Source organism: Danio rerio, chromosome 16 (genome assembly GCF_049306965.1).
Source record: "Danio rerio strain Tuebingen ecotype United States chromosome 16, GRCz12tu, whole genome shotgun sequence".
Lineage (NCBI taxonomy): Eukaryota > Metazoa > Chordata > Actinopteri > Cypriniformes > Danionidae > Danio > Danio rerio.
Window position 1 is genome coordinate 38,879,711 of NC_133191.1, and position 12,019 is coordinate 38,891,729.

At 33.3% G+C, this 12,019-nt stretch overlaps 1 protein-coding gene across 2 annotated transcripts in view; it reads left to right on the plus strand.

Annotated features, from left to right (window-relative positions):
- si:ch211-1i11.3 overlaps nucleotides 1-12,019 on the plus strand; it is a 50,965-nt gene that overhangs the window by 26,989 nt on the left and 11,957 nt on the right. For both annotated transcript variants that reach the window (XM_009292511.5, XM_021466953.3), the window contains exons 16-20: nucleotides 3,643-3,779; nucleotides 7,422-7,527; nucleotides 7,624-7,781; nucleotides 9,301-9,496; nucleotides 11,628-11,790. In XM_009292511.5, coding sequence (XP_009290786.1) covers nucleotides 3,643-3,779; nucleotides 7,422-7,527; nucleotides 7,624-7,781; nucleotides 9,301-9,496; nucleotides 11,628-11,790 — 760 coding nt within the window. The remainder of the gene's footprint in view (nucleotides 1-3,642; nucleotides 3,780-7,421; nucleotides 7,528-7,623; nucleotides 7,782-9,300; nucleotides 9,497-11,627; nucleotides 11,791-12,019) is intronic.

Below are 12,019 nucleotides of genomic sequence, written 5' to 3' on the forward strand. Positions count from 1 at the left end.
CCTATCGAGTCAGTAAAGGACCACGGACACACACACCCGTCGTCATCATCATCATCATCCCCACCGAACACACGTTAAAAAGTTCAATTTGTAGAATGGAGTTTGATTTCTCATGTGAAACTGTACAGGGGAGAAGCCAGTTAATAGAGTTTATATTAAATCTTTAGCAGTGTTTGCATGTCCTTTACTGCCTAGAATTCATTAAAATACTGTAGAAGCAATATAACATTCATTACAAGTTGATTTAAAAAGTACTAATTGCATTTAGTGTTTGTTTTTTATTTATTTATGAAATTTTTTTTCAGTTTTTTTCCACTTTCCTAGAGATGGGTTGCAGTTGGAGGGGCATCCGGTGTAAAACATATGCTGGATAAGTTGGCGGTTCATTCGGCTGTGATGACCCCTGATTAATAAAGCAACTAAGCCAAAAAGAAAATGAACGAAATAAATAAAAGATTATTTTCCATTTATATATTTCATTATTGAAGATTTCTTAAAAACTGTAAAAATTTCATTCCGTCTCGTTCTCGTGAACCCAATCTCATGTCTCGTCTTGTTTCGTGGAGTAAGCGTCTCGTCACTCCCCTACTGACTACGATCACTAAATTCCTTTGATTAGAACAATATACTTTTAATTAAAGATTACACAAGCTGGATTCACTGGTCAGATGCGCTAGTAGCCCACTGAGGACATCTGCTGGTTACAGGGGCTAATGCCAAATAAAACGTCTAAACTAAAATTAAATGGATTTTTTGCTTTTATTAGAATAGATGCAGATATATTTATCGTTATACTTATGCTTGGTGTAAACAAGGCTTTAAGGTTATCCATGTGCAAGTGTGACAAAAAAGTGACAAAATTGACTTTTAGAAGATATAAGCATTTAAACCTTACAGTTCTGCAATAAGAATCAACATTTAACAACATCATGCACTTCATCTCAACAGATCTACTGAGAGCTGTAATGGAAATTCAACGCAGTTGGCTATTATTTTAAAAAGGGGAGGGGCTTCTCAATGTTTTCCGCCTGTCTTTCTATTTAACTTACTTCACAGAACCTTAAGCTTTTTCTTGTTTGATATTCCTTGGTTTTGAGGAAGGGTGTGTTGTGTGTAATGTTTGTGTGTGCTGGGTAGGTCTCCAGCTGGGAGTGTATTGGAAATATGAAACACTGAACAAAACAGACCAGTTCAGAGAAAGTTATGCGTGAGTGAGTGGCATAACGGTCATCTAGACCAGGGAGTGTGATAGTCCTACACTTTTTCTCCAATCAGCAGGTTTTACTTTGATTAAATAAATGTTTATAATAATTTGTGCATTAATATTTAATTCAGAAATGTCAACATACTGAGCTATGAAAAAAAGTTAAATCCTTTGCAAACAATTATTAGTTCAATATTTGACAAGCTTTTGTTTGACAAATCAAGGTCAGTATAGTGTCAAACCACCCTGCAGGAAGCTGTTGTGTTAATGTGACAGAATTGAAAGAAACAGGAAATTATGTAACTGTAGACCCTTATGGGGAGATCAGTATAATATAAAAACAACAGCTTCACAATAACTGCTTTTACATTTATCTTTTTAGTTACTCAAATAGAATAAAACCGTGTCATGTTGTAATAAAAAAAATTAGAAAAATAATAATTTACAAAAACCCTTTTTAAATAATGTAAGATGTGCCCACTTACAAGCATTTAAGGATTTTTATTGCTTATTTACTACTACTTATTATTCTTCCGTCTTCTTTTTCCTCTGAGACTAATTTCTATATGCATCTCCTCCTAGACTGTTCATACTACAACCACCAAACTAACTCCAAACCTCCAAACTGGTCTGACTCGAGTTGCTATATCTTTTCCAACTGATCCGACTTATAGTTTTCTGAAAACTGACCCGGAAAATTCGGGAAAGTCCCATTGACTTAACATTGGACTAAACTTCATGACCTCATAATTTTCAACCAGACTGTCATTCAGACTAAAGGTTGGGCTCATTTACCTCAGACTACAGATCTGTCAATCACTGATGACCTTTTAACTTATAGCCACACCCTAGCAACCACTTACGGCACCCTAGCAACTGTCCCATGGACTTCCATTGTAAAAAAAAAAAAAATGCTATTGACTTTACATTGGACATACTAACAACATACCAATTTATACTAACAAACATACTAATGGTTGTATACTAATCCATACTAGAAACATGCTAATTCATACTGTAAACATACTAGCAACATGCTAATTCATACTAAATTCATGCTAACAACATGCTAGTTAATACTAGAAACATTGTAACATGCTAATTCATACCATGCTAGCAACATGCTAATCTGTGCTAGAAACATGCTAGCAACATGCTAATTCATATGCTAATTTGAGCAACTACTTAAAACATCTTAGCAACCGCCAAGCAACACCTTAAAACCACCTAGCAACTGCTTAGCAACCACTCAGAACACCCTAGTAACCACCTAGCAACGACTTGGAACACCTTATCAACCACCTAGCAACACATTAGCAACCACCTAGCAACACTTTCGCAACTACCTAGTAACCAGTTACAAAACCCTTGCAACCACCTAACAATCACTTAGAACACCTTAGCAATTAATTAGCAACACCTTAGCAACCACTTAGCTACCGCCTAGTAACACCATAGCAACCACCTAGCAACCACCTAGCAATGCCTTAGCAACTGCCTAGCAACCACTCAGAACACCCTAGCAATCATCTAGGAACACCTTAGTAATGACCTAGAACACCTTAGCTACTCCTAAGCAACACCTTAGCAACCACCTTGCAATGCCTTAGCAACCATTCAGAACACCTTAGCAAATGCCTAGAAATGTCTTGGCAACCACTCAGAGCACCCTAGCAACCACCTAGCAACATCTTAGCATACACCTAGAAAATCCTAGCAACCAAGTAGCAATGCCTTAGCAACCAGTCAAAACACCTAAGCAACACTTAAGTAACCACTCAGAACACCCTAGCAACAATTCAGAACATCCTAGCAACCACTTAGCTACACCTTAGCAACCACTCAGATACCCCCTATTAACAGCTTAGCAAAAGGATGCCAGTTCATACTAGAAACATGCAGACATATATGTAATTATAACTGCTTCAAACTTCTTAACCACATCAATTTTTTAAACTTTAAAACTACTTTAAACTTTCAGACAAGGCTTTTTCAAGCCACCTTAAAGTTTGTCTGCGAACTTTACTTTTCTAGTTAAACCTAAAATTGTGGAAAACATAATAATTAAATATAATAAAATATAATAATAGTTTAAAACTAACTTTAATGCCAAGTTTGCATTTTAAGAGAATGTGGATTTGAATATGTATGGCATATGTCTAGACGTGTTTATTGACGTGCATTTATGTACTTGTTTACTTGTATCTGTTTTTAAAGTGGGTAAGCAGGTAGACAGATTTAGCATTGCTATTATAGTGTGTGGCTGTAATGAGTCAGCTGTGATATAAATAAAATGCTATTGGTATAAAAAGGGGAGGGGCTATGCAATATGTCCTGTCTTGTCTTCATCTTTCAGTTTATTCAGTTACGTCACTCATTGAACCCCGAATACTGCACATTTCAAGACACTTGATTCATGTGTTGTTCTTCATTTGCAGGAAGCTTGTCGTCTCTATTGCGATCAAAATGGGGTCCTCTTAAAGATAATGAAGCAACCATTGTCTTTTACACCAAGCAGATACTGGATGGATTGAAATATCTCCACGATAATCAGATCGTCCATCGAGATATTAAGGTATTAAGCTTCCTTTGCTTTCATCTACAGTTTCCTCCACAAATGCTGGCACCTTTGGTACATATTAGCAAAGAACACAGGGGGGAAAACAAGTCTTTATTTTTGAACTTTCTTGTCTTTTACTGCAAATATTAACAAAATGCTGAAGATGATTTCGTTTGTTGTTGTTGTTTTTAAAACATTTCAATAAGTTTGTGGTGATGTTGAATTGTAGTTTATTCTCCAGCTGTGAATCTGAGATTTTTGACCTCTGGACCACCCTGACAGTGCAATTGGACAAGAGGGAGACATGTTCCATCTTCCAGGCAGATTCATGACACTTCTAGTTAACTTAAATTTAGCATTATTAATGATGAGTAAAAGTGATGAAGTGTTCACATTTTGTGAAGCTCAACAACATTTAGCTTCAAATCACAGCTCTATTCTTTGGCTTTACCCATTCTGATGAATGACTGAGGGAATTTGTCCTGTGTTTTGCCCTAGATGTGTAGCCCTGTGAGACAGCAAGTCTTGATTAAGCAATTTCCTGTTCCTCGTCACCCAGATGTACCAACATGTAAAATATCAATAGGAATACACTTTCAAAATATAGAAGATACTTGCATGTTTCACAGAAAACAAATATTTTAAATGTATCCTGATTTTCTGTTAGAAAGTTTTTAACCCTTGACTCTTAAATAATTTTTATTATTATTATTTTTACTTTTGGAGCTTCAGCGAGCATTTGAACCTCCTGTAAATGGTTATTATTTTCTCACTGACTTTATGTAAACTTATTTTATGTGAGTTTAAATATATTATTCAGGGTTGTTGTAAATAAATAGCAGCTTGCATTTTGTATCCCTAATATACACAGAAGTGCTGGTCATATAATTAGAATATCTTCAAAAAGTTGATTTTTTTTCTCTTATTCCATTCAAGAAGTGAAACTTGTATAATGTATACATTTATTCCACACAAACTGATCTATTTCAAGTGTTTGTCTTTTAATTTTGATGACAACTAATGAAAACTCCAAATTCAGGGTCTCAGTATTGAAGACGCATGGTGCCTCACACTTATCAGCTAATTAACTCAAAACACATCGGCTGTTTCTCAATTCCAAAAATGCAGAGAACAGACTTAAGCTGCAGTCACACCTGAGTTTGTGTGTGCGAAATTCTGTCGTACGGTGCTGCGAAAAGGGGCGGGGTTAAACAAGATTATTAGACATTTTTAAAAAGCGAGCAATTGCTCCATGTATAAATTTCTGTCCAGAGATGTCGTGTTTTGATCCTCGATTGGTCTCACGCAGTCAAGTGATGCGATTTTGCAGGTCAGAGTTCACCAAGCTTGAACTTTGCACCGCAGCAACCTGCGAAACTTAACCCATGACCCTGTGTTTCCGGTCTGACGTATTTGAGCAAAAGTCAAGTGTGACAGCAGCTTCACGTTCTTGTGGGGACCGGTCTTGCCAAGTTACCTCGGAGGAACGAACTCTGGAGACCACGAGAACAGAGAACATGTCCTCTGAGAAATTAGATGCTGAGTCTTCCTTGGTTCTTTTTGATGGTCACAGGACCTTCACGCTTTTTTAATGGAAAATTATTCAAAAATTGCAGCATTCATACAATGATTTATTGTTTTTCCCCTTTTCAATATACATACTGTGCATAAAAACATTATAAATATACTTTGCACAATACAAATAAAACAGATTTTTAATACGAATTTTCAATCCTTTATTAAGGTTTTGATGGTAATGTTTATTTTCACAGTCTCATTTAGGGCAACTCCTGAGGTAAATAATTTATATTTCTGAACTGTAAAAATAAACCTATATGAAATGCTGCACTTCCCACCTCCTTTATTCAGTCGCAATGACTTCTGGGACTTCTAGAGCGATTTTGGCGGTCAAGTCTGCATCGATACATCTTCGATACCAAGAACACATCGGGGAATTTTCACGCGTCTTCCGTTCTTGCGGTCTTGAGTTTTGGAACTGAACTTTGGCAGTTGATGATGACGTAACATGAGGACACATGATTAATGAAGAATGCTTATTGAGAAACAGCCATGGTGCCACACTCTAATCAGCTGATTAACTCAAAACACCTGCAAAGGCCTTTAAACCTTATGTACTGTTGGAGATGTTTTCATCCACTCTGGTGTGATTTTGAGTGTTTCAGCTAGCGGAATGACTTTTGTTAACAAATCGTATTTTGAGAAAATGCTTTGAAAAAAAAAAACAAGCCTCAATAATACACTCTGGGCAAATGTTCTGCCCTTTTGTTATGTTAGGGACGAAAACATCCACTGAATTAAACTGCTGTAAAAATGCATCAGATAAATATACATAGTAATATATATATTTAACTAATTTCTCAGAGGATATATATATAATTTTTTTTTGCATAAATCAACCATTTGTCCTGATCAAAACTACTAAATTGCTTAGAAAACTGCAGGAAAACTGGCAACTTTTTAATTGCCAAATTCCTAAACAATGTCACTGATTGGTGAAAAACACATACACAAAATTATGTATTTTAAATATAAAAAGGATTTTTTTTTAACCTTTTATCAAAGTCTTAGACATGTGAAACAACATTGCCTTTGATGCATTGTTTTTGATTGATTTTCATTTGTTCTCCCTAATTTATTGTTGGTGGTTGCTTTTGCCCCATTGACTTTCACTATAACCACTTTTTTTTTTTAAAAACAAAACCCTGACACCATTTAATCATGCGTTTTTGATTGTTGGTGGTTTTTCCTGTTGGAAAGAATAAAAATGTGTAATTTTTACTGTTGATCATCAGTTTGCACCATTAACCCTTTAGATAGGCCTGTGCAAAACTTTTATATGGAGTAAAACAGCTAATTAAATTGTGTGTGTGTGGAAGTGTGAGAGTGACCTTTGTACACTTGAACTTAATGTGTCTGAGAAAATATAAATATGCATCTCAGCTCTCAGAGCTACATGGAGAAAACTAGACTGTGTATTTATGCGACATCAAATGTGGTTATAATGGAAGTCAATAGGGCAAAAGCAGCCACCAACAGTAACTTAGGGTGAAAAAAATGAAAATCTAACAATGCATCAAAGCCAACTAATTGTTCACATGTCCAAGACTGTGATAAAAGAGTAAAAAAATCCAATCCATAACTACTTTTTATATTGAAAATGAGTAATTCTGTTTCTGTTTTTTCACCAAATCAGTGACATAATTTATGAACTTGGCAAGTGAAGAGTTAAAATCCCGTAATTTTTATAAACATTTTGTAGTTTTGATCAGGACTGAGTTTGATTAACAAATTTATGCAAAAAAAAAGAGAAAAAAATATTAATCTGATGCATTTTTACTGCAGTTTAGTTCAGTGGATGTTTTTATCCCAAACATAACAAAAGGGTAGTCAAATTACACACAACTTCACCTCAACCTAACCCACATTCTAACCCTAACCATATAGTAAGTACATGTAATTCATTATAATTAGTAAGTAAATAGTTACACTGGAACAAGGACACCCTAAAATATATTGTATCCAAGTTTATTTCACAGCCTCTTTGCTCATATTTACCAATGGCACCAATATTAGCGGAGGACACTTGATCTGTTCATCAACATATCGTTTAAACCGCATTACTCTTCCTCTCACCAGGGTGATAATGTTTTGGTAAACACATACAGCGGTGTGCTTAAGATATCCGATTTCGGCACCTCTAAGAGACTAGCAGGAATCAATCCCTGTACAGAGACGTTCACAGGTGAGTCTCCCAGCACATACTTTACTGCTTCTCACATTACATTATGTACTTTGCTGTGTTTGCTTTTCAAACTCCTAATGGTTCATTTGTGCGCAGGGACTTTGCAGTACATGGCTCCAGAGATCATCGACCAGGGGCCTCGTGGGTATGGAAAACCGGCTGATATCTGGTCTCTGGGCTGTACTATCATTGAAATGGCCACCGGAAAGCCACCCTTTCATGAGCTGGGAAGTCCTCAGGCAGCCATGTTTAAGGTGCTTTGGGTTTTCAAGCAGGAATCTGGAGTGTTGTTTTAAGTGGGTTGTTATATAACCAGGTTAAATGAGCTGTGAGGTTTATTTATGTTACGTTCTCACATTCCAACTCGATTTCATGCTCATTGGATGTTTATTAGATTCAGTGTTTGTAAACAGACAGTTTAAGCTAGGACTGTGTAGTTTTGAAAAAGATATCTAATAATAAAATAATAATAATAAATAAATAAAAAAAAAAAAAAAAAAAAAATATATATATATATATATATATATATATATATATATATATATATATATATATATATATATATATATATATTTATATATATATATATATATTTGTTTTTGAGAGATATTGCGTTTTCGATTAGAATTTCGATTTAGTTTTGTAGTCAAGCTTCAACTCAATCTGTATTGTAGCTTCTTATTGCTAAAATGCAGTGAGTGTTAGTCAGGCCCAGATTGGCTAATCAGAAGGATCGGAAATATTCCCGGTGGGCCAGTCTGTTTTTTGGCCGCGAGGGTCTCTAGCTGCCTGCACTCTCAGCAGGTGCACTTTTTTCTTTCTTTCATTCATTCATTCATTCATTCATTCATTCATTCATTCATTCATCTATTAATAAATTCATTCATTCAGTCATTTATTTATCTATTTATTGGCTCAAATTGGCTAATATGCCTGGCGGGGGGAAATTAAATATTACATATTATATATTGCAGCTTCTTGCGATAGCTAATCGTAACATTTTAAATCGAATTAATGATTTTGATTAATTGCACAGCCCTATATAAATAATTATTTAAGAATATTTTATTAATATTCCCAAATATTATTTATTTTTTATACATGTTATTGTTTTTTTTTAAATATCATATAATATATTTCATTCCAATTTTTATTAGTTTGTTAAACTAATTAACTTGTCCAAGTTAATTATATGGACATTTTTGTATTGCTTATTCATTTACATTTTTATTGTAATTTGTTTTCTGTTTTTGACATTTCATTTATCATTTTTTATTGTATTATTATTATTATTATTAAATATATTAACAGACATTTATTTCCTGATTTAATTTTACAGCTTAGTTTTAGTATTTGTTTTTTGTTTTTGCCTTCTTTTAAGTATATGGTTTTATAGAAATTTTTATTTAAGTTTCAGTTGCCATTTCAGTAATTGCGTTTTATTTTTGCCTTTTAATTCTTTAATTTGATTTATTTATTTATTTTAATATATATATATATATATATATATATATATATATATATATATATATATATATATATATATATATATATATATATATATATATATATATATATAGTAGTCTTTTTAGTTATTTTTTGAGTTAATATAAATTAGTGTTCACAATGTCTGTTACATGCCATTGTATTCATACATGCTTTTTTAAAGAGTTATTTCTCTGGCAAGTAGCTGAAGTCTAATTTGTAATAAATGTGAAAATCAGCTATAAAACATGACATGATGAGGTTTAGTGAGTAATTGTTTTTCTGCAGGTGGGCATGTTTAAGATTCACCCTGCAGTGCCGGAGTGCATGTCAGAGCAAGCCAAAGACTTCATCATGTGCTGCTTTGAGCCAAACCCAGACAAGAGAACCACGGCATCAGAGCTCCTGAAGAACGGCTTTCTGAAGGCCAGTGCCAAGAAGAGACTAAAACCTCTGGCGGACAACAGTCTGAAAGAACCTGCCGGTGAGCAAGTATAACCATGTTCAAAAACAACAGCTTTAAAAGAGTGGTACTTTGGCACTTTTAACTTAAACAAAATGTAGTCATTGCACACTCACTACTTTTTATTGCCCTCTAATGTCCATTTATGTTTATACAGCTATGCAGTCTACTTATTTTTTTACTTAAAGATTTTTTTTGCAATTAAATCTGAAATAAAACATTTTAAAAGTAAAAAGTTATAATAAAAATATTATATAAAATATGTAATATTATTATTATTATTTTGTTTAGGTTATATAAAATATTAGGCTGTATCCGAAATAGCCTACTACTCAGTAGGTACTGCATTTGAATTTACTTCTCAGCCATTAGAAAAGTACGTTCTATACAGTATGAATGCGAGTAGTATAAATGGAACTTGAACGTACTGCATTCGCCATTTTGTCATGATGATGTGACCTACCCACGTCAGTTTCGTCGCTTTAGTCCCATTCATGAATTCTCTCGAAGAGTGCCATGGGATCGTAGCGTCTATCAGATGCGGTCTAGATTGGAAAAGCAGCCGACTGGAAGTGCGATATGCACATCAGTATAGCAGCATTTTTTTATGACGCTGTATAACAATAAATAATATTTTTACAGTACTGCGACGATTGAGTTTAGGGTTGGGGTGGGGGTTGGCGTTAAATATATATATATATATATATATATATATATATATATATATATATATATATATATATATATATATATATATATTTTTTTTTTTTTTTTTAATAAATATTGGGTAACTTTATAGATATAAATAATAAATATAGCATAAATAATACTACAACTACTGTACTTACATTAGTAGATGGTTAGGTTTAGGTTTGGGGTGGGGGTTGACGTTAATAAAATACAATAGATCGGAAATTTGATAAATAATATAAATAATTGTCATTAACTTTCGGCTATATTCGTTCTAGCAACAACCATCGGATGCACACTTCAGAATCTCATCGGAAGTAGTAGGTCATCTGGGTACTTCTCGCATATTGTTTTTCGAACTCTATGAATTCGGATATATTACTTGGCTTGCATACTGTTTTTAGCTTACTACATAGTAAAGAAGTATTCAATTTTGGACGCAGCCTTAGTTTCGACCAAAGTGTAATTTTTACTACTGACCACAAAAATAAAAGGCTTTTAACATTTAGGTAAAGCCATGATATATTTTCTCCTGAGTTTAATAAGCTGTTCATTGGTCAGAATGATTTTATTGAAAAGCTATTATTGCCCTCTAATGTCCATGAATGTTTATACAGCTATGCAGTCAATTTATTTTTCTTAATAAAAATTCTTACCTTTGCAATAAATCAAAGATAAACATATTTTTTATTAAAAGAAAATATTAAAAATAACATATAAAATATTTGTATTATTTTTTAATATTATTTAGGATGTATAAAATATTAGTTACTACCAACTGGTCATTTCCAAAACTGGCCACCAAAATAAAAGACATTTAACATTAAGAAGAAGCCATGATATATTTTCCTGGTAGTTTTAATATGCTTTTCATTGGTCAAAAAGATTTAGTTGTGTGCATCAAATTAAATTTGGTGAAGTGATTCTGTATGTAAAACCTATTAAATGGATGTAAAGTGTTTACTTGTGTACAAATAAATCTCAAATGTAAGAGAAAAAATGTTCCATCATCAAAAGATAATATATTCATTTAAGATTTTGGTGAAAAAAAATGCTTATTCTGATTGTTGTATGAAATGTAGTATGATCATGTTATACATTTTTATAAGTACCGGATTTTTAAAAATATATAACATGATCATACTACATTTCATAATAAGTTAATGTAATATTTTATCAAATTATTTATATTTTAAATATGCCTGACATGGGTCATTTTTATCGACTATTTTTAAATAATATATTATTTAATTAAAAATGTACAAAAAAATAATAATTAAATAAATATATTCCTTCTAAAGTGTCCACAAAGTTTTCCGTACAGTTGTATTTAGATCTTCATATATAAAAAAGCTAATCTTAATTTAAAATGAACTAAGAAACAGAAAAAAAATACTTTAATGTGCTAGACATTATCCACATTGGATATTAGACATTTGAGATTATTTGTCTTATGTTATAGGAGAATTTCACAGGAGCATGTCGGTTCCTGTTGCGTTGCGTGTGGAGAACACAGATGTGGAGCACAATGAACTGTCCTGCTCTTTTGATCTGAGAAGAGCCACTTCTGCCTTCAAAGGAAACAATATGGCTGAAAGTCCTCCGAGCACCAGTGGCTTCCTGACGTGAGTCCACACATCACATCCCAGATTTCTGCAATTATATGTCCATATCATTTAATGTCCTCCACTCATATTGAAATGAGGGTAAATATGAGCAAAGAAGGCTGTGAAAAATGTCTTCATTGCTTGATCTTTTGTTTTTATTTCTTATATTGTTAACTAGGGATGTAACGGTATCAGAATTTCACGGTACGGTAATACCTCGGTATGAATGTCACGGTACGGTATTTAT